The sequence below is a fragment of the Phyllobates terribilis genome, unplaced genomic scaffold (assembly GCF_046119375.1).
Source record: "Phyllobates terribilis strain yellow unplaced genomic scaffold, ASM4611937v1 Scaffold_1__5_contigs__length_1240528914, whole genome shotgun sequence".
Classification (NCBI taxonomy): Eukaryota; Metazoa; Chordata; class Amphibia; order Anura; family Dendrobatidae; genus Phyllobates; species Phyllobates terribilis.
In genome coordinates, this window is record NW_027362761.1 from 398,978,907 (window position 1) to 399,003,272 (window position 24,366).

General features: G+C 43.2%; 1 protein-coding gene across 6 annotated transcripts in view; it reads right to left on the bottom strand.

The window, feature by feature from the left end:
* Positions 1-24,366, bottom strand: part of CSNK1G3 (casein kinase 1 gamma 3) — a 122,421-nt gene that overhangs the window by 62,675 nt on the left and 35,380 nt on the right. For 4 of the 6 annotated variants that reach the window (XM_073676781.1, XM_073676785.1, XM_073676799.1 and 1 more), the window contains exons 3-4: positions 10,724-10,764; positions 6,785-6,854 (exon numbers count right to left, since the gene is read on the bottom strand). The exons of the other annotated variants lie outside the window; for them this stretch is intronic. In XM_073676781.1, coding sequence (XP_073532882.1) covers positions 6,785-6,854; positions 10,724-10,764 — 111 coding nt within the window. The remainder of the gene's footprint in view (positions 1-6,784; positions 6,855-10,723; positions 10,765-24,366) is intronic. 6 annotated transcript variants of the gene reach the window in all.

A 24,366-nucleotide genomic window follows, 5' to 3' on the forward strand; every position in this document is an offset into this window, starting at 1 on the left:
ACTGATCATGTTTGAAGTCAAACAAAAGCGAATGAGAAGCCAACATGTCCAACATCACCAAAATCATCATTTTAATAATAACTGGTACAGTCTAGCACTAAGTCACACATTTAAGAAGTTGGCAAAGGGGTGGCACAGGATCTGCTAGCTTTATATTATAGCTGATACTTCATCAGAATTACAACCATGCCTGCTTAACCCCTCAGATGCTACAGTCAAATGCAGCATGTGGATAGACTGCTAGTCAAACACACCAGACATCTTGTTATTTTTTTAATTAACTCCTAGGTGGGAAATGTTTCAGTAGCTGCCTGTTGATAACAGTAAAGTACTTCTCTACGGAAAAAAAAAAAAAAATGGAATTTACAAAAGTTGTGGGTTTTTTTGCTGAGCGATATAAACAGGAAATGCTTGTAGAGAGCTCGATCTTCTGAGACCCTCGGGGGGAAAAGATGAATATGGACAGAAGAGACCACAAGCAGCCAGCGTCATGGCATACAGAAGCAGAAATATGCCATCATAGGATGATACTGCAGAATCCACAATTCTGATTGGCTATTAAAAGTAAACAAAAGAAGGAAGACCCGAGCTGTTAGCGCCACCTACGGTCAGCGGGATGACTAAGGCGTCTGCCCCAGCTTTATAATAGAGGTATTAGCCATGACTGTAATCCGGTCCTGGGATAATAGGACGGCGGCAGACCTCATCCACAATGTACGGCCTCAGTCCTAAAGCTGGTATATTTCACGATATCTGCCATGTTTATATCCTCACCCATCCACACAAAGGAAAAGGTGACAATACTCATCTGTCATCAATGCTAAATCCCTAAAAGAAATGTCAGAAGCGTCCTGGAAAACCTCTTCACCATTTACTTCAGCACATCAACTGATCATAAGAGAGGCAGCCGCATTAATGGGAGGAGGTGGAATATATATTTCCTAGTCTGCTTCTTCCGGTAGAGATATTTTTAGTGCTATTGGCTTTCTGTCCTTGCTAGTAAAGTGGATTTGCTTTGCCATATTTTGATAATGTACCCAAGGGTATAAGATAAATCGCATCCGAAAAGCAACAATGCAAAATCTTGGCAGGTATGCTGCCAACAGCAGCACGGAGATATATTGCCACAGCCGAACCCACCCAGGCCACGGCTGAACAAGGGCTGAAATATTAACTAGATGGCAACAGGAATCAGTGTGGATTAAAATACAAGAATGCTAAAAAAGTGATCAAGCATTTGAGGAGTGGAGGTTGTAGGTTGTAATAATCACCTAGGATGGTCAACGAAGAAACTTTTATTCCTTACGTCCATGGTCTTACAGCAACTCCAGGTAGCTGGCCAAGAGACAATGTGCCCAGTCCACAAGATCCCAACCTGAGGCCGGTAGTTCCACTGCCCCCCAACTTTTGGTTGGCTCACAGCTTTTGTATCTCCCGCCAGTAATAGACTGTAGTCACAGTCCATGCTCTTCCAGATGACGGATACAATGACCATAGCATGTGCATCCAGCTCCATTGGCAACAACGTACAGTACAGTCCCAGCAAGTAAACAAGATGGTGTAAATGACAGTCAAGTTCTCAACCTTCTGCTGGCTCGCCGGGGATTAAAAACCTCCGCGACTTAGGGACAGCTATAGCCAAATACCCCAACCAGTAGCACCATGCCTTTGGTGGGTAACCACAGAGAGGAGGTAGTGGCAAGCTTAGGAGACTGAGCAGAGTGAGTTATGTGGCCAGGTGACCCGAGTGTCCCAATCTGGGTTCTCCAAACATCTTTGAGGGTTCAGTGATGGGCAGTGGAGCACATCTGTATTCCACCAGATGGAGCGATGGTTCCATGTGCTGTTCCTGTAGAGTCTCTCTGGAGAGGGAGCCAGAGACTTTATACTCACAGCTCCCATTCAGTACAGTCCCCCACAGGATTAGAGAAAGGTGGGGGGATGTAATCCCTCATTGTTTGATTGTTCAATTAACCTGCATATTTGTCCTTAATTGCATAAACTAGTACACCGCAGGGGCTGATGCAATACGTAATCAGCAGGTATTCCACAAATTCCACAAATTAACATACATACAAGAGTCAACGTACAGGCTCATATGAAACGTCAGCTCATGTCCAATTACCTACTGAATAAAGGAACAATACGTCTGGCATAATTAAGAATTCACCCCTGCACCAGGCCAGGTTGAGGCCATGTCTAGACAAAACGTATAACAGAAGAAAAAAAAAAACACACTGGCAATATCCATAAACACTCAGGCACCAAGGTTACATGGCGCACCAATCGCTGGCCTCGGTGGTCAGAGAGCATACCAATCGCTGGCCTCGGTGGTACAAGAATTTCTCCCACCAGTCATGAAGCCGGGCTGTGGAGTGGAGAGCTAGGAGGGTGGCAATAGCCATGCTGTTGAAGATGCCGATTACACTAGACCAATGAGCTGTGGCTTGGAGCACAGAAGCCCACCACACTGAGCCCCATGGTGGGCAGATATCTCCACGAGGGATCAACTTCCTCAGTGTAGAGAGAGGAGTAACTTCAGAACTTAAATTGTTGAAGGAAAAGAGCAAAAAGTAGTCACATCCAGCTCAATTTTTAATCAAGGTAAATTGCAGACATTTTAAATTTCACACATTGCTACCACTTGAAAAACATTGCATTCCCTGGAAATACCCACTGAAGTTCTCGCACTGATCCTACTAACCCTGATGCTCAGCACTTTATTGGTCCACAACACTTCATAACGCCACGTGTCATCCAAGACAAACTGGTAAAACCATGCATTATGTAGCCAAACCAGCAATTTACATTGAAGCACTGCCACATGTTCAGCTCTACTTGTACAAAGATCAAAATTAAGCAGTAACTCCATTCTAGAAAGTAGCCAGTATGTTATACCATAGACCAACGAGTAATTTGACAAAGTACAGTTACCAATAATCCCTAAAACACAACACAATTCACACATAAAAAGGTAAAATCTAAAGAGATTCATGGTTGTGTGAAATACGCTTTTTTACTCCAAAATTTAGAAGGAAAATAGGGGGGGGGGGGGGTGTCTTATAGTCCGAATGTTGGGGGGGGGGGGGGTATATTTATGTGTGGTGGGGGGGGGAGCGGTATCGGTGGATGAGCGGGGCACAGGAGGCAGCAGCCGCCCACCCGTTGCAGCCTACACTGTCCCCGCCGCTAAAGAAAATGAATATTCACTGCTCCCGGGAGCACTGAATATTCATGCTCCTTAAATAGTGGTATACAGTGTAGCCGCGCTGCGGCCATCTCCTATGCCCGCTGTTAAAGTGTATGAATATTCAACCTCTCTCCACACCCATGGGCGTGGGGAGGGGGTGAATATTCATGCCCTTTAATGAGCGGGCACAGGAGATAGCCGGCAGCAGCAGCAGCCGCAGTGTGTGCCAGCTATGAAGGAGAGTGAAGTCACTGCTCGCCGCACACACATACCCGGCGTGAGGAGCAGTGACTTCCGGCAGCTGATCTCTCCATGTGAGAAGCGAATGACCGTGACGTCATGCGCGGCTCACATGGAGAGATCAGTGCGGGCAGACCGGACACAGCGCTGGAGAAGAGAAGAAAGGCGAGTAGGAATGTTTATTTTTTTTAATGTGCAGCCTGATGGGGATTAGGGGTGCCATGCATACCAGGACAAGGATGAGGGGGTGCCATGCATACCAGGACAAGGATGAGGGGGTGCCATGCATACCAGGACAGGGATGAGGGGATGCCATGCATACCAGGACAGGGATGAGGGGGTGCCATGCATACCAGGACAGGGATGAGGGGGTGCCATGCATACCAGGACAGGGATGAGGGGTGCCAGGCATACCAGGATGGGGATCACATATAAAAGGATGGGGGGCAGCATATATACCAGGATGGGGGATAGTCAGAATTGGGGGACATTACCCCTATACCAGTGTCAGCAGAAGACCCCCTCCCCCTTAAAAGTGCATCATGACCACATTTTTTGCTTAAATTTTTATTTTTTTATTTTCCTCCTCTAAAACCTAGGTGCGTCTTATGGTCCGGTGCGTCTTATACGGTAAATTGCATTGCTAATAAGAATACTAGTGAGGAGGTCTTCCTACAGAAGACAACAAGTATGCTTAAACTATGGTGGAACTGAAAGGCTGGTCGGTATAAGAGGTTGCTCTTGCTAAAGGGGGGGGGGGGTTGAAATCTTATGAAGACTGGCAGTGCAGAGTTTTTATGCCCCCGGTAGCCTCAGTAATCACATGCGGTATGACTGGCATCACCCCTCAGCGATGGGAGCCATGTCGCCAGTGCTGCACATGACCACTAAGGCCACCGATTGCCTGCTGCAACCAAGACTGGAAGGAGCCAGAGCATGGGGTGGAAAGAAAAAACATTTTAAACATTTGTCGTTTATTTTTGTGGAAAACATTTAACAGTATGGTATTCATTTTCTCACAAACATTTATCACCTTGGTAAAAATCAGATTGTTGTCGCCCCACTAATCACTAGAATGGGTGGTCCTGCTTCCTTGAATGAATGAAGTGACGCTGGTTAGACATGACTGCTAGTAATTCATTGACTGACCGTGATAGCCAAGTGCTGCACTCTGCCATCTCCACCAGTCCCATAGACCATGAATGAGGATGCAGAGCGCTGAGTAACTAATGTCATGTCATACAATACCAGGAAGTATGTAGGGCTCAGGATCCCATCTGAGTAATCGGTGGAGGTCCTAAAAGTGAGGTTGGCAGAGATCAGCATTTTTTACCCATCATGTAAACAGGCAACACGTTATTTGTGAGAAAATCTTCGTAAAGGATTTGTCCGGTCTAAAAGGAAAAGTCTGCAGTCCGTAAATTACTGCAGACTTTCGAATCCCCCCAAAGCAAGTACTATGTGCTGCGAGGATTTGCTGGTTTTCAAGACGGGAACAGCAGTGATGTATGTGTTATACATACTCCTAGGCAGAAGCAGACTAATGGGAGCAGTCTCGCTCCATACAAATGTAGGGAGATAGGGGCATAGTCATCCAGTGGGCATGGCCTCGCTTAATACACTTGAATGGAGAGAGGCCGTGCCCACCTTGACAGATTCTGCCCAGGAGTATGCATATCACATAAATCACTATTACCGGATCAGAAACCAGCAAATTCTCGCAGCATACAACACATGCGCTGGGGGGATTCAAAGTCTGCAGTCATTTAAGACCGGACAAACCCTATAAAGGATGAATACATTTCTTTTTATTCACATTGTATTTGGAGACTACGTAAAACACAAAATAGGTGCAGCAGGATGTGAGTGACAATGTTGGATCCCTTTATTTCCTGCTGACCGATGACGCCGACTGTAACATTAATACAACTGCCTTTTTCTACACGATCCTGAAACAACGAATCTTGTAGAAATCTTGTAGAGCACAAAAGTGTTCCTCTCCTTCTCATCAGCTGCAGTCTTCATGGATCGGCTGCAGTTTCACCCTATTCGGCTGGGTAGGTGAACACTGCAGCTGATCCGAAGTCGCTGATTGTCTGCAGCAGTCTGACGCTCCCTACTGTATGCTCACTCAGGGAGAGGAGCAGGTAACAGTACAGAGTCAAGAGGAGCAGTCCGGGCAGGCAGCCAAGTACAGGACTGTTTTTTGTTTCTTTTTCATATGCCTTCATGGGCCCATTAGGTTTAACTTTTATAATAATGGAGAACGCATTTAACTGCACCCTATTGGCCAAGCATGAAGACTCCGCAATCTTAGCATATAGTTTCTTAGTTTATTGATCCTTTAATTCTTCCAGCAGGATTACAGATAATCAAGAGAACATTAATGTCCTACTACTGTTCCTAGTGGATACAACTTAGATTTGGTTTTAACAAAAGCAAAATGAAGGCATAATTACGCCCAACACTATTTAGTTGCATTTGATTTTTAATACTTTTTTCCCCTCCAAACAGCAGCAGGTAAGGGGTTCTTTTGTTTTGCTTTTCTTCAAAAAACTTTTCTGATATATTCTGGATTAGCATATCTGCAACAGACTCTTCATCCTCTACAGGATATGATAGCACCCAACCAAAATCCTAGAAACAAGTCAGACTACAAATAATAAAATAAATCAATTAATTGAATTTTAAAGGGGTTGTAGTGCGACAACTTCTTGATCGGTGAGGGTTCGCACTGATCTTTATAACAGGGAATTTTTATTGCCATTAGAATGGAGTGGAGTACTCATGCCTCGACAGATGCTCTATTCATTCCCTATGGGACTGCCGAGTGCTGCGCTAGTCTTTTTCCCAGCAGACCTAAAGAGAGTGCATGAGTTCTCGGTCAGGCGTCAGACCTGCTGCATCATTTTGTAATGGGGAGAAAGATTCCCCATTCTGCCGATCTCTGCAATTTCCAGCTGTCGGCACCCATCGATCAGCAAGTCATCACTGAGCCCGCGGATAGGCGATAAGGGGTTTTCCAGTGAAAACAGGTTGTGTTCCCGTCAGCTTAGAAATGGCGGCAGAAATAGAGATGCAGCATATATACAGCCGAACCATAATCAGACACGTGCAACAATTTCCCAGTTCTTAAAGCCTTGACAGTAGTATCCATCGCGACGTGTAGAACACAGAAACCATAGCTACCGTGCTCCAGGGAACAGTACAAGAACGCACACAGTGCCTGCATCGCCTTTGTGAGGACGCACACACAATATACTGCTTTATCATTTGCCAAATGCCACTTTTCACCTTGTAAAAAAAAAAAACGTAAAATCAGGAGAAAAAAAAAAAAAAAAAAAAACAACTTACCAACAGACCCCAACTGCTTGTAGAATCGGTATTCCAAGTGCAGCTGCGGCGCTCGAGATTTCATAGGTTCCTGGTGAGGAAAAAAAATATTAAAACATTAAAACGGAGACTCTGGCCACATTAAGGACAAACACATGCCCCTATATCCACCATAATAAAGCCAGTGGCTGCTCGTGCAGAGGCGAAAAGATGTCTCAAATGTATGGCGTCACCAATGGTACAGTCACATGTGGCAGATTTGTAGGAGAAAGCTGTGAAATCTACTTCCATACATGCCAGAATGGTTGTTTCTCTGGTATGTGCACGCTTTCTGATAAGTGGGACAGTCACAGAATTTTCTGCCATGTGGATTATACCAAGGACAGGGTCCTATATAACGATCTGTACGCACCATCGCTTAACAAGGCAGAATTCAGACATCCGTGTATCATGTTTAGTTCATAGTTTAGTTCATAAGGCCGAAAAAAGACAAGCGTCCATCCAGTTCAGCCTATTTCTTGTGCACTGCAGCTATTCCGCAGCGTTGATCCAGGGGAAGGCAAAAAAAAAAAACATGCGGTATAGGCCAATTTACATCATTGAGGAAAAATTCACTTCCTGACACCAATCTGGCAGTCAGATTAAATCCCTGGATTAATTAACTATCACTAAGCATAAGATGTAATTTTATGGTTCTCAAGAAAGGCGTCCAGGCCTCTCTTGAACTCATTAAGTGAGTTGGACATCACCACTTCCTCTCCCAGAGAGTTCCAGAGTCTCACGGCTCTGACCGTAAAGAATCCCCTTCTATGCAGGTGGAGGAACCTCCTTTCCTCCAGACGCATAGTGTGCCCCCTCATCTTTGTCACGATCCTTGGTATAAACAGGTCATGGGAGAGATCTCTGTACTGCCCCTGATGTTTTTATACATGTTTATGAGGTCTCCCCTAAGCCTTCTCTTTTCCAACGTAAATAGGCTTAATTTTGACAACCTCTCTGGGTATTCTAGTCCCTCCATTCCCTTTATTACCTTAGTCGCCCTCCTTTGTACCCTCTCTAGCTCCAATATGTCTTTCCTGAGCACCGGAGCCCAGAACTGTGCACAATATTCTAAGTGCGGCCTTACCAGCGCTTTATACAGAGGAAGAACAATGTTCTCATCATATGCCCCTATTCCTCTTCTGATGCATGCCATGACTATTTGCCTTCGCAGCTGCTGCCTGACACTGGGCACTCCAATTTAATTTGCTGTTAACCAAGACGCCCAGGTCCTTCTCCATGTCAGATTTCCCCAACGGTTTCCCATTTAATATGTATGGGTGACTGCTGTTTTTCTTTCCCATGGGCATGACCTTACATTTATCGGCATTGAACCCCATTTGCCATTTTTTGGCCCAACTCCCGAGTACGGACTGGCTGGAGGGGGGGGTCTCCTGACCTGTAATTGACGGCCTCATATGAAACTATCAAGTTTGGGTCAGTAGACATGTGGCCAGGCCGTGCACGGACCGTGATACACTGATGTCTGAATTCAGCCCAAGTCAAAGCTGCTTTCATCTGCATTATTAGAAATACAGTGTACATTGCTTGCTTATGGTGATTGCCTTCCGTTTGTGCAGAAACCACACAGCTGACAATTCACATTGAATTTCTAGTAATCCAGCAGAAAGCCGCTGTGACCTCCCATAAAATGGCTCTATTGTGCCTACATCCCAGCCACACTGATTGCTATGTGGGATGATACCTTATAAACGAAGGCCCAAAAACCGGGGTCCCACGTGGCACATGGCGTGCTAAAGCATCTGATCTAACATTAAAATTGAATGCACATAGCTTGCTTATTGGTAATGCCCAACCGAGCAGCCATTAACCATGAACTGGCAATTATTTTTTTTCTAATTAGGCAACAGAAAGCATCTGAGAATTTTAAGCAACCTCTTACCATGGAGGTGCACCGAACGTTACGTGGGACCCCAGCCTGTATGAGAATTTACTTATTGTGGATACAGGTGCACATTGGGGGGATACTGGGTGATCCGGGCAGTAGCATATGCTTCTCTCACAAATAGCACAGTTACTGCGAACAGCTCATTAAATTGGGGTGTCTTATAGACGCCTCTCCATTACTAACCTGGGCTTGATGTTAGCTGGCATTATAAGTTGACATCAACCCCAGCCCTATTACCCCACAGCCACCGCTACAGGGCAGTGGGAAGAGCGAGGATCCTATGGATGCGACATTTCTGGGGCGGCTGACGGCTGGTGTTTCTAGCCTGGGAGGGGGCCAATATTCATGGCACCCTTCCTGGGCTATTAATATCAGCCCCCAGCTGTCAGCTAGCAAAGGCTAGGCAATTAAAATAGGGGGGACCCCCATGTCATTTTTTTGGGGGGTCCCCCATTTTAATAGCTAGTAAAGGCTAGGTATTCAGCTGGGGGCTGATATTAGTAGCCTGGGAAGCTCCGTGGGTATTACCTCCTTCCCAGGCTTCAAACATCTGCCCCAGCCATCTGCTTAACCTCTGCTAGAGACTAAAATTACGGGGAACCCCACGCCAATTTTTTTTTTTTTTTTTTTTTTTTTTTTTTTTAATAAATCCTTTATTTTAACACTGAATGGCAAGTACAGTAACCAACACTGTCACTGTACTTAGAAATATGTCAGTCACATATATAATATCTAATCTGTGTGTGATGCTCTATTCGTTCTGTTATAAATTGTCGGGTACCAGTGTATGAAGCTGATGAATTGCCGGCCTTTTTAAAGAGACGGGTGCATGAAAATCGGAGGGCACTAGTGTGTTCTGAGTGCCCTGCTATGTTTTTCATGCACCCTCCTATATACCCTGCCTGAAGGTCTGCCCATTATATTCTGCCTGCCTGACATTTAATTGAGCACTGTTCCCATCGATTTGGGCAATTTTTAGGCCCTCTGCAGACCACCGGGGGAGGGGGGACCGCCAGAAAAATGCTCGAGTTTCCCATAGACTTACATTGGGCGAGCACCCGAGCATTTTAGTGCTCGCTCAGCACCAATTACTATGATTCTCGGTTTCAGACAAGTACAACAGCTAGGATCATGGCCACGGTTCACCACCATTTTGTTTTCTTTGCCAAGTTTACTGCATTTTTACAATACTTTTTTTCATGAAATAAATTTTTTGGGGAATACTTCAAGAATGTATAAATATGTTCTAAAAAACCTGATACCAAAAATCCTTATACTTCCATTAAAAAAAAAAAAAAACAACACACAACACACGGGTGTCTAGACTAGAAGATCTCCTTAACATAAGGTCTGGAGGCAGATTCTCATGCGGGTCTGTGTCCGGCCCACAGTCATGAACAGCGCATTATATATTCCAGAGAAATCCAAGTTTTTCTTATAAGACATCAGGCCACAGATATCAAAGTATCACGATTGACGTCTTCCCTGGATCACAAGAATGTAAGCCTGTCTACACAGCCTTGTTCTGACTATCTATAGATTTACATTGTAAAAGTAACTTGCAGTTCACGCATAAACCTCAGTGTGATCCGGAGAGTCGGAAATTCAGTCACTTACAATATTACATATATACATATATGCTTCAAGGCATAAAAAAAAAAAAAAAGTCTTGGAGAGCTTCTTTAATTACAAGTGTGCTGGTTAAAATGCATGGCGCTTAAGCGGAGCAGGCGGTTTAAAAGATTTGCCGAGTTTTGGGCAGCCCATGTGCTATAAACACACAAATCTATCTACACCAGCTACGAGGGGGCGCAAATGAACGCCATTATGCTTGTAATATTAATTATAGTAAGAACAACTATGTCCTTTCTAATGTAAAAAAAAAAAAAAAAGATGTAAGACTTTAAACGCCACACATTTAACATACAAAAATAAATCACACAGATTGGCATCACAGGATAATGCAAGTATCCAATGGCTCAAAATATTATAAAAGGTGAATAAAAACTTACCAGTTTAATTGCCACATACTCGTTTGTGTACAGATTTTTCCCTTGAAGAGAAGAAAAACAAGAATGTTAGACGTTGCCAGGACTGGCTTTATAGCAAAGCATAGAGAAACAAGTGAGCAATGTGCCAGAATCCAAAGTCCACAGAAAACATTAATGAGGCCCCAACTAATGTCTTTTAAGAGGTTTGCCAAAAACGGACACAATGGCAAAGGCTGCCTTCTTCTGTCAGCCACTGCTTAAGTGAATAGCAATTGTTACAAACCCTTTCACTACATGAAAACGTTACGGATTTCACTCATTCGGTGACTTTCAGTTGTAAGGGTTCTGCAGTGGTGGAAGATGGAGCAACTGCACAGGGCTGAGCCAACAACCCACATATATAACAATGTACTTATTTTTTTTCCACTAGTTGTGTCTGAAGGCAAATTTACACGTTTGGACTGTGGTATGAACCGGTCCTTGGGTCTCCTGACCTAAACTGGGTAGCCTCATAGGCATATAGGGTTCTGCAGCCAGTCAATGCACTGAGAAATTCACACCATATTGGAGCCCCCGTTCCCATTTACACTGTGGGCTTCCATCTGATAACCAAAGAAGATTCAGATGTGCCCATGAGTCACTATTCTGTCTAGCTAAAAAGAAATCTACCTATATAGTGGCAAACAGCACTCGTCAAGAGGGAGCAAGGGCCAAAAACCAAGGAGTCCAACATGGCTGAATAGAACAATCAGTGGACAGCGCCCAAGTGGGTGGTCATCTGAAAGCAGGAAATCATTTATTCCCTCTAATACATAAGTATTAAGTTTCCATCTGGTATAGGTCTTTATGAAGCGTGACATTATGTATTAGGTGCTTGATACAAACATATACTAGGTCAAAAAGGAAACTATTATGTATTAGGTGGAATGAACAATTGGACTGTCAGTCGATCACCTGTATCTACTCTATTTACAGTTATATGAAAAAGTTTGGGCACCCCTATTAATCTTAAGCTTAATGTTTTATAAAAATTGGTGTTTTTGCAACAGCTATTTCAGTTTGATATATGTAATAACTGTTGGACACAGTAATATTTCTGCCTTGAAATGAGGTTTATTGTACTAACAGAAAATGTGCAATCTTCATTCAAACAAAATTTGACAGGTGCATAAGTATGGGCACCTCACCAGAAAAGTGACATTAATATTTAGTAGATCCTCCTTTTGCAAAATAACAGCCTCTAGTCGCTTCCTGTAGCTTTTAATGAGTTCCTGGATGAAGGTATTTTTGACTATTCCTCTTTACAGAACAATTCCAGTTCAGTAAAGTTTGATGGTCGCAGAGTATGGACAGCCCTCTTCAAATGATCCCACAGATGTTCAATGATATTCAGGTCTGGGGACTGGGATGGCCATTCCAGAACATTGTAATTGTTCCTCTGCATGAATGCCTGAGTAGATTTGGAGCGGTATTTTGGATCATTGTCTTGCTGAAAGATCCATCCCCTGCGTAACTTCAACTTTATCACTGATTCTTGAACATTATTGTCAAGAATCTGCTGATACTGAGTGGAATCCATGCGTCCCTCAACTTTAACAAGATTACCGGTGCCGGCATTGGCCACACAGCCCCAAAGCATGATGGAACCTCCACCAAATTTACTGTGGGTAGCAAGTGTTTTTCTTGGAATGCTGTGTTTTTTTGCCGCCATGCATAAAGCCTTTTTGTATGACCAAACAACTCAATCTTGGTTTCATCAGTCCACAGGACCTTCTTCCAAAAAGAAATTGGCTTCTCCAAATGTGCTTTTGCATACCTCAGCCGACTCTGTTTGTGGCGTGCTTGCAAAAACGGCTTCTTTCGCATCACTCTCCCATACAGCTTCTCCTTGTGCAAAGTGCGTTGTATAGTTGACCGATGCACAGTGACACCATCTGCAGCAAGTTGTTGCTGCAGCTCTCTGGAGGTGGTCTGAGGATTGTCCTTGACTGATCTCACCATTCTTCTTCTCTGCCTTTCTGATGTTTTTCTTGGCCTGCCACTTCTGGCCTTAACAAGAACGGTCCCTGTGTTCTTCCATTTCCTTACTATGTTCCTCACAGTGGAAACTGACAGGTTAAATCTCTGAGACAGCTTTTTGTATCCTTCCCCTGAACAACTATGTTGAATAATCTTTGTTTTCAGATCATTTGACAGTTGTTTTGAGAAGCCTATGATGCCACTCTTCAGAGGAGATTCAAACAGGAGAACAACTTGCAAGTGGCCACTCTAAGTAGCTTTTCTCATGATTGCATACACCTGGCTATGAAGTTCAAAGCTCAATGAGGTTACAAAACCAAAAAAAGTGCTTTAATAAGTCAGTAAAATGTAGGTAGGAGTATTTAAAACAAGAAATTGATAAGGGTGCCCATACTTATGCACCTGTCAAATTTTGTTTGAATGCAGATTGCACATTTTCTGTTAGTACAATAAACCTCATTTCAAGGCAGAAAAATTACTGTGTCCAACAGTTATTACATATATCAAACTGAAATAGCTGTTGCAAAAACACCAATTTTTATAAAACATTAAGCTTAAGATTAATAGGGGTGCCCAAACTTTTTCATATAACTGTATAATGGTTAAAAAGACAGAATGCCAAAAAAAGGTCAAACAGACAAAAATTGCATGTTTTGCACTCACTTTGCTTACTTGCACTTCTGGGAGATGGTAGGAGGGAGGGCTTCAAGAACAACCAGATATAAACCCCTTATAGCAAGTAGGCAGTTTTCCCTTTGCTCTCAAACCATTTGCTGTCACCCACCATCAGAAATGTATATTTTTTCCCGCTCTCTTCCTAGCAGTGGCTCCACTCCCCTCCAGCAAACAATTTTGCTTGAGGAAACCTTAGGCAAGAAAGTCCCCTACAGCAGTAATAAACAGCCAGAACGTGTCTGCCAGAAATGAGAGTCGCTCTTATACAGTAGCCCTCTGGTGGATTAAAGGTGGGGATCATGAGTGGGGGGCAGGGGTCCATGTTCCCAATACATTTATATTGTGCCTTACTGGCTGCACAGTGAGAAGTTTTATATACAGTATATAAAATTAAAAAAAAAAAAAAAAGGAGGCCCCAACGGCTGATTGGCTACCTGGACTAAGTTTTGGTATCCTCTGAAGGCACATCTGCGGCACAATGCATCATTTATCAAAAACAGCTATATCTACACAATAGGCAGATTTAGGACACGGCCTAGGAGAAGAACTGACTTGTCTACAACAACCAATCACATCGCATACTCAATGCTAATAAACACATCAAGAAATAAAGATGCGCTGTGATTGGTTGCTGTACACAACGATGGTGTCACAAATCTCTTTTATGGTTTTCCTGTTGGAAGAGACCAAAACGTAGATATTTTGAAAATCAAAACTAGCAAATGACTAATATCGCTCAAGCAATATTTATATATTATACAAGGTGTCAAACTGATAGGAAACCCAAAAACAGCAACCATTAGGCTCATCACCAAAACACATTGGGTGAGGCTGTACTAGAGAGGTGAACCTCATCTCAGAGTTCTCCATTTCCCTTAACTGCTAAGGTTGTATGGAATATAAAATAACTTATAACACTTGTGACGACCTGAACATAAAGAACTAAAAATCACCATTTTCCAAAAGGTAGTGGACACATCCAAGTATTCAAGATTTACTCCTGGTGAACATGTAATGATGTGTCCATGTACACGTACAGAAGACTTGTACGCACTCACCTAAAAAATAAAAAAGTTTAACATGTGCAGTGTCTGATCAGGGCAGACTTGATGCGAAAGTGAATTTTTACATACTTTTACATGTTTTGATACAAAATTGCAAAAAACTGAACATTACACCCAGTACTTTACAAGCATTGGCAGAGTGTGCCAGGTATCCACTTTCATATCCTAGAGAGGTCATCACTTACAGAGATGGAAATGCCCGGTTAAGAGGGGTTGCCCACCTTAGTGACAAACCCAAATAACAGTATTTTGAAACATTCCAAAGTGATAGCGATGGTTTTTTGTGACACTTTATGACGGTGGTAAATTTAGGTCGAAAGGTTTTGTGTTTTATCAAAAGTTTGAAAAATTGCAAATTTTTGGAAATTGTCAAACTTTGAATATTTTTACTCTTAAGAAAGTCTTAACACAAAATATATAAGTAATACTTACCTTATGTCTACTTTACAACAGCACCATTTGTCAAAATGTTCTTTTATTTTGTTAGGATGTCAGGTTTTTAAAAAAAAAAAAATCTCCAGGAAATTTACAAAGTGTATTTTAGGGACCTTCAGTTTTGAAGTAACTTTGGGGGACAAATATATTAAAAAGCCCCCAAAAAGGGGTTACCAATTTAAAAACCGTACCCCTCAGCATACTGAAAACTGCTGTCATGTAGTCTGTTAACCATTTAGGTGCTTTTCAAGAATTGGTGCATAGTGAAATGACAAATGAAAAATTGTATTTTTCCCACTAAAATGTTGCTAACATCTGAACAGGCCACTCACTATAGCTGGCAGACTAAGGCCATTACTTGGCCTTGGATTGCCATTGCAACCATCAGGACCACACCTGCAATCTCAGGGTGCCAATGGGATTAAACAGAGAATCCCCACACTCCGTTAACTATCTAGATGCCGCTGTCACTATTAGCAGCATCTAAGGGGTTGAACAGCCAAGGTCAATGCAAACATTGTGGCTGATGCAGCAGGGTATCAGCTATAGTATACAACTGCTGCATTTTCTCTCCTCATGGTATGGTATTGGCTTATATCTCAGATCATTAGAAAGGCACATGGCGGTCATTACGGGCGACCTTTCACCAAATAGTGGCTGCAGAGTGAAATAACTTTGTTGTAAATTTTGCCTCTCCATTACACAGATATTAAAGTATTGGGGTGGTATCAGATAGTTTTCACTGGGAGGCATGTTATTTTCCTTGTATGATGCTGACTAATCATAATCAGGTAGCAGCAAAGTAGAAAAAGAACACGCCCAATCAATGGCTTAGAAGAGGTTTCTCAGTATGAGAAGTAACGTTAGAGTCTTCCCTCCAGTCTAACCGCCTGCATGTTAGAAATTGTTGGAAAAGAGCACGGATGACCAACACCTTTCAGATAAGGTCCAGGTGAGGCAAGGAGCAGCACAGCCAAGTTTAGCTGCGTCACATTACAAACCCTTCTATCAGCTCTCCTCCTCTCCCTGCAGTCACCTCTGCTGTACTGCCCTTCCCATTACTCTACCAGATGGGAGATGTGTCAGTATCACACTTAAGCCTGTTGTGCTCAACTTGTCATTGCTTGGCAGTGAGATCAGAGCAGGGTCTCATTAAACCTAACACAGGATAAGCCTAGATCAGACTGGCTACTCCTATGTGAGATGTGAAGACAGCCCTGATCTCACTGTAGAGCGACGACAAGTTGCTTCAGCACAGCAGACATAAGTGTGATTACATCTATACCACTGAGAAAACTGTCCTAAGCTATGGTGGGGGTGTGTTCGTTGCTGCCAGCTTATGATTGGTCAGAATCATATAGGGAAAAGAAGTAAAAACGCCCCCAGTGAAAACGCTCTCATAACATTTGTTGAGTCCAAGTGGAATTTAAAGCAATGGGTGCAAAATACTTTGGCAATATCTGCACAATGAAAAAACAAAATAAAATAAAAAACAAGTTTTATTTTGCTCTGTAGCCACAGTTACATCATGTGTCCAGGTCAGCATGAAAAATTTGATGACAGTTCACTTTTAAATGCATGTATTCGGTGTCAAAAAATGGTTTTTGGGTTTCATTAAAAGGTTTGCTGTCACAACTCTGTTCCCCTGCACATTAAAACGCTGAGGTGTTCTCTGGTCATAAATCAGCTCAGAAAGATTAAAAAAAAATAAAAAAAAGTAGTCAACCTCTAAAATCTAAGTCACTTTTGAATGAACGGAGACAATCAAATTGCATCTTGCATTTATCCTATATTTTTAGACTTAAATACATTTTAAAAATGGAAAAATTTGTGACAAATTTTCTTTGCAAAAAGTCAACCCAAATTAATAATCCCTTTCCATAAATCCTATTACAGCAGTGAACCCCAACTCCAGTCCCCCAGAGCCACAAACAGGTCAAGATCCGCAGGCAATAATTCCATCACCTGGGCCATACTAAAGGTAATCCTGAAAATTATGACCTGCTGGTGGCTCTAGATAGAGGACTGGAGTGGGGGGCATATGGACCTCTAAAGACCACTATACACATTATTGGATAAACGATGGTTTGGCCAAAAGTCCAACCAGAGTTCTCGCAGTCTCTTACATATATAGGAGCACTCTCTTTGTCAAGCGCTCCTGTGTTCTTTACGAACGAGACTTCTAGAAGGCTCTGGGAGCAGCTTCACTCCAGGAGAACAAAAGTATCGTCAGTCTGAAATCAAACATGCGAGATGCTTAACTCCTCCGACAATCAATAGTCTGGTACTACCATACACACAAGACTGTCAGACGAACCGGACGTCATCGATAAAGAAGTTTTCAGCCGACATGAAGACTTGTGTGTATAGGGGGTTTAAGGGTTAGGACTAAGCCATAACTCTCACTGGCAGTCCTGGTCTGGGTAGTTATTACATGGACACATGTACCAGTAGTCATTCCCTGTATGGTGCTGCAGGGAAACAGCCAGTGACAATTTTAGTGGGATGACAAGAGAAGGATAAGTAAGATCACTATGGCTGCTCTCATATTAATGTCAATGAGGAAGGTATCCCATGCACAGAGTCCCCCTGGATCCGGGGATTTATCTGGATAGCTCCCAACATCTATTATTATATTCTGCAGAAAGCAGTGATGAAGCCGAAGATGATAATTGCAGTAATAATAATTACAGAGAATTCAGCTTCCAGTTCGATGACCTTGTGCTTTCATAAAGTGAAAGGTTTGCAAGCCTCTAATAGCCTTCAGTCCTAAATATTTTATACGCACTATCCGCTATCTATCCGGAGATACGGAGTCCAGTACAGTAAGGAACACACAGATCCCTCTGCAGAAATAACACATGGACCCCAAGCAGAATTATTCACAGCGGCTAATTGAGTCACCGAAGTCACCCAGCAACAGAAAGTTTCATTAGTGGACAATTATTTCAATCAGCCCAAGCAGAGAAAAATACCAGTATTGTCCTGGGAATGCTGAAAAATCCTGGACCAATTCCAGAAAGCAGCTACATACGCAAACAGTCGTACAGTGATGGCAGGATTCTCCCAGGCGGTTACTACACACTGGGAAGCAAGCCGCGGATGGCGAAAGTGGAGGATAGATCAGACAATGCCCTTTGACCCATAAAGATCAGGACTATATTCATTTTGATTAAGAACTAAAATGTTTAATTTGTGGGGTCATTTTAGGCAAGAGGATGCAGGCTGTGATTTTCGACAGTATAAAGGACGGTTCGCACACGCACAGCAGACCGACATCTGTACATCGCCATACAATTTTTGTTTTTCGTTTTTTTAACTGTGCAAATACATAAATAAAAAAAGAAATTATGTTCAGGTATCACACTAAGCATGTTAAATAGCCTTTTAGAAAAGTGATCAATTTAAAGAAAAAATAAACTTTTTCAAAACTCAGGGTGGGCAAGTAATTTTCTTAAGGAATCGTATGAGAAACTGGGACTGTTGTGGAGGGCTGATAATCTGTAACCTGGGCTCAGACGGCTGCATTGAAAAACAGGCGAGTTACATTGGCAAATAGAAGATGTGACTGGTTACTTGTGCAGCTCCCGGAAGTCGACCGCAGACCAGGCTGAAGCGGCCTTTACATCGCATGAATTATTCTGGTCCAGAGCAGCGCACGCCGATACTTTCACACAAGTGGTCAGTGTAGAAAAATCAGCCATGTGCACTGCACACTTCCATGAATGAGCTCTTGTGCGGACTGTCACACAAGAACAGCATGAGGACCAATCATACTCATCCGACTGAGTGAGTGCTGGTGCAGGAGGAGATTATACTTTTCTTTTTACAGCACTCTAGGGACACTTAAAAAGGGTCTGCCCAATAGCATAAAACCTTAATACGGGGTTTACACATTAGGAGTATGTAATTCATGTTCCATTTTAAACTTCTAATAAAAAGATATTTGTGCCTCATGCACATGTGACAAGTCTTACTCATTCCACGTGTCTATGGGCCCAAATAACTATTCATCTGACCAAAAGCGCAATTCTGGAACAGAACGAGACTCACTATTCTAGAATCACACTATGGGCCAGGTGAAAAGATAACTCGGCCATAGAACATGTTTAAATGGTGGCTTACTATGGACTACAGGGTGCGCTATTCTGGCGGTGCAGCAGTGGAGCATCTGCAGACAGGAGAGCGCGCCACATCTGAATCTCTTCGTGCCTACACTGGTCAGGTTCACACTGCCCTAGAAGCCCCGTAGTAGTTTCTCTTCCATCACAGAGAAAGCTGTTGCTCGTGGGCCGGTTTGCTTAGGTCCACTTTAAAGAACTGCAGCGTTGTTCGTGCACACACATCCCAGGAGTCATTTCCAGGAACCCTAAGCCGACTGCATAGGGGATCCCCTGTGTGTGACTGTCAAAGAGGAACTGTGGTAACCATTGCAAATAAAGTGTTAAACATCCAGGCACCTGATCACAGACAGCATGGACCGCCCATGCAGCACTTTAAGGTGCATCAGATGAATGTATTTTCAGACTGTGAGACAAATAAATAGCATAAGGACCCAATGTTAGCCTATACGATAGATAACATGGGCCCCAGAGCAGTGTGAACTAAATTGCAGATTATGCTAGTTTGGTCCCATTTATGGACCAGACTAAAAGCATGTAAATAGATCTGACATGGAGCCAGGCATACCTGCAATTTGCGGACATGACTGGTTCCACAAATTCAGGGCCCATGACCCAAATGTTGAAAATGAAAGGGGTGGGTGGGGGGGGGGGGGGGGGGGGGGACACACACATACCAAAAACATGACACTACAATAAAAGGTGATTTAACGGCGGTTTATTTCAGTTCTTGAATACAAGTGAAACTCATATTACATAGAGTCATTACAAACAGAGTGATCTATTCCACGTGTTTATTTCTGTTAATGTTGATGATTATGGCTTACAGTCACAGTCTGGAGGAAGAGTGGAGAGGCCACAATCCAAGCTGCCTGGAAATTTTAGAGCACTTCATGCTTCCCTCTGCCGACAAGCTTTTTGGAGATGGAAATGTCATCCTCCAGCAGGACTTGGCACCTGTCCACACTGCCAAAAGTACCAATACCTGGTTTAAAAACAACAGTATCACTGTGCTTGATTGGCCAGCAAACTCTCCTGACCTTAACCCCATAGAGAATCTATGGGGTATTGTCAAGAGGAAGATGAGAGACACCAGACCCAACAATGCAGACGAGCTGAAGGCTGCTATCAAAGCAACCTGGGCTTCCATAACACCTCAGCAGTGCCACAGGCTGATCGCCTCCATACCACGCCGCATTGATGCAGTAACTGATGCAAAAGGAGCCCCGACCAAGTATTGAGTGCATTTACTGAACATACATTTCAGTAAGCCAACATTTCTGATTTTAAAATCATTTTTCAAGCTGTTATAAAGTATTCTAATTTACTGAGAAAATGACTTTTGTGTTTTCATTGACTGTAAGCCATAATCATCAACATTAATAGAAATAAACACTTGAAATAAATCACTGTTTGCAATGACTCTATATAATATACAAGTTTCACTTTGTATTGAAGAACTGAAATAAATTAACTTTTTGATGATATTCTAATTTAGTGAGATGCACCTATACAGTGGGGAAAGCAAGTAGTGTTTGATAAACTGCCGATTTTGCAAGTTTTCCCTCCTACAAAGAATGGAGAGGTCTGTAATTTTTATCGTAGGTACACTTCAACTGTGAGAGACCATCTAAAAAATAAATAAAAATCATTGTATGATTTTTAAATATTTACATTGCATTTTATTGCATGAAGTATTTGATCACCTACCAACCAACAAGAATTCTGGTTCTCACAGACATATTAGCTGTTCTTTAAGAAGTTCTCCTACTCTGCACTCATTACCTGTATTCATCACACCCTTGTGTGTGGACATGTGTCTTTTATATAGGTAACGAGTTCAATCACCCTCCAACCTCTCCACCATGGCCAAGACTAAAGAGCTATCTGAGGACACCAGGGACAATATTGTACTGCAAAAGGCTGGGATGGGCTACAGGACAATGGGCAAGCAGCTTGGTGATAAGGCTGATGGCACAATTATTAGAAAATGGAAGAAGCACAAGATGACTTAATCTTCCTCGGTCTGGAGTTCCATGCAGGATCTCGCCTTGTGGGGTAAGGATGATTCTGAGAAAGGTCAGGAATCAGCCCAGAACTACACGGGAGGACCTGGTCAATGACCTATAGAAAGCTAGGACCAAAGTCTCAAACATTAATATTAGTAACACACTACGTAGTCATGGATTAAAATCCTGCCGGGCACACAAAGTCTTCCTGCTCACGCCAGCACATGTCCAGGCCCGTTTTAAGTTCACCAATGACCATCTGGATGATCCAGAGGATGCATGGGAGAAGGTCATGTGGTCCAATGAGACCAAAGTAGAACTTTCTGATATCAACTCCACTCGCCATGTTTGGAGGAAGAAGGATGAGTAAAACCCGCAGAACACCGTCCCAACCATGAGGCATGGTGGGGGACGCATCATACTTTGGGGGTGCTTTTCTGCAAAGGGGACAGGATGACTGCACTGTATTGAAGGGAGGATGGATGGGGGTCATGTATCGCAAAATTTTAGCCAACAGCCTCAGTCCCTCGTTAAGAGCATTGAAGATTGGTCGTGGCTGGGTCTTCCAGCATGACAGTGACCCAAACACACAGCCAGGGCAACTAAGGAGTGGCTCCGTAAGAAGAATTTCAAGGTCCTGGAGTAGCCTAGTCAGTCTCCTGACCTAAACCCCATAGAACAGTCTTTGGAGGGAGCTGAAACAAAATGTTGCCCAGCAACAGCCCCGAAATCTGAAAGATCTGGAGAAGATCTGTACGGAGGAGTGGGCCAAAAATACCTGCTGCAGTGTGTGCAAATTTGGTCAAGAACTACAGAAATAAGTCTAGCCTCTAATGGCAAAAAATCTGCACCAAATATTAAGTTCTGTTTTTCTATTGTATCAAATATTTATTTCATGCAATAAAATGCAAATGAATTGTGAAAATCATACAATGTGATTTTTTTTTATTTATTTATTTATTTTTTTTAAGAAACTCTTGCAGGTGAAGTGTACTGATAAAAATTACAGACCTCTCCATTCTTTGCAGGTGAGAAAACCGGTCACCAGAGTGGATGTGGAGTCTCCATTAAATCTACCAACATGAGAAATCCAATGCAAGAAAATGGAGGAGAGTTTGTACCCTATTTAACCCTCAACTGGTGAGATGGGGTTTTTGTCACGCAACTGGTGATGTGGGGTTTCCTATACCCCAGTGTTTAGAAATCTCTTATTTTACAGAAAATGCAAAGATCACGTTTGTTTTCATAGTTTTCTTATTGGCGATTGATTACACATGAGTATAACAAATTTTTGACACCCACAAATGGATGGAAGCTAGCGAGACACGTATCCTCATACCAGCATTTTTCAATGAATGGAAGCCGAACAAAAATTCCCTGGGGTGCGGCAAACCCCACCTCAGCAGTCGAGGGTTAAATACAGCAGAATGAGAATGCTGCACAGATTTAATATTACACAGAAAATAAAATGCCAGGGACTGGCACGAATTGATGAAAATGGGACTAATGTTTGTATGGGTTCCCTGTGACATCACAAAAGAAATCCTGAGTGTCAGCTGTAGATTCTTTGGCACAATTCTTGATACATATTTTACGAAGTACAGCAAGCACCACCATCAAATGACATGGTGCTATCTGCACTACAAATGCAGGTTATAGTCCAAGCCCTAAACTGGAGGCGGCTAGAGACCCAAACAGGAAAGGGAAAAAAAACAAAAAAAAAAAAGTCAAAAGCCGCATAAACGGGCGGGCAGTGCACATACAATCGCTGCAGGCTGAGAACTCATTTGGCAATCAGCTAACGCTCCCATCACCCCCGTACACATTAAGCTTTGGCTTCACCAAATAAATGCTCATTCATTTTCACTGGGGAGAGAAGAGAAAGCCGTAGCCAGACAGCTCAGGCTACCCCTTATCTCCTAAATGAAAGGCTTGGTGTAATCAGACTGCCCGAGCCCCATTCTCCCCCGACATCACATCATCTGATGGGGTAAATGTTCGGAGCCAAACCCCCCCTCCCTCTAATCACATACACAGACTCTGTGGGGTTAGTCAACTTAAAAGGATTTGTCCACTACTTTGACAACCCCTTCTCAATCTCTGTATTTTACCCCCAGTAAAACACCTAACTCCCCTCCGATGCTGTTCCAGTGGTGTTGGCACTGCCTCTCCCGTGGCTCACGTGACATGGTTAGTCACGGCTGCCGTCTTATTTCCTCCAGATGTCAATTATGTCCATAGGAGAGAAGAGTGAAGTCAGCACTGATTGGCTGCAGGGATCATGTGACATAATCGGCGCTGACTTCACTCTCCTCTTCTACAAACATAATTGACACCCAGAGGAAATCAGAGCAGCCACAGGTAATGTCACGAGAGCCAGGGCAGACACCACTGAAAAGGTGGCGGCGAGTGTTGGCGTTATTACCTTACTGGGAGCAGGGCTGTAAAGTTGGAATCTGTATAAAATGGACCGACTCCAACTCCTAAAATATATAATAAATTGGGTACAGTAGTTCAATGCGGTTTGTGAGGAATATTTTTTCATAAGAATTTGGGAAAGTTATGAAATGTCCTATAAATGTCTGTCCTATTCCTGATCTAAGGGTCTAGACTTTTAGCCAAGATTAATCTGTGCTACAGTAAAATTATCACTTAAACATGAACCGTGTATGAGGGAGTCAGAGACATGGAAATTGAGGAGTCGGAGGTTTGGCTTACAGACTCCACAGCCCTGACAGAGGAAACATAGGGATTTAAGTCTAATATGCATGAGGGGCCCCTAGGCTAGTAAGACTCTGTTAAGGGGTTCAGTCAAAAGTTCTGCCATTTCAGGTCATAATGAAAAAGTGCAACCTGCAGGGTAGTGGGGAAGGGGGTACAGGGATTGTTTCTGATAAATCACACATCAAACACTGGCCAAATATGGCCCGCAGGGTGAGTATATTTGGCCCGCGACGCAGGACGGGTCCCCCACCGGGCATTGCACTTTCAACTATAATCGGCATCCTAGATGCAGATACAGTTGAAAGTAAGGCTGGAGGCATCAGCTGACGCTCCCTCTCCCATCGTTCTCCCTCTGCGTCTGACATCTCAGCGCAGTGGGTGCAATGACATCATTACAACACACCCGCTGTGCAGAGATGTGCAGAGGATCTGAAGACACCATGGAGACACAGGAGAGAGGGCAGAGGTGAGTATCTTTTAATGTGGGGCCCACTGCGCTGTACGGAGCACTGTGTGGGGCCCATTGCGCTGCATGGAGCACTGTGTGGGGCCCATTGCGCTGCATGAGAAGATCATATTCAGCAAGGTGATCAATCCGCTCTGTCCTCAGCGTTGGA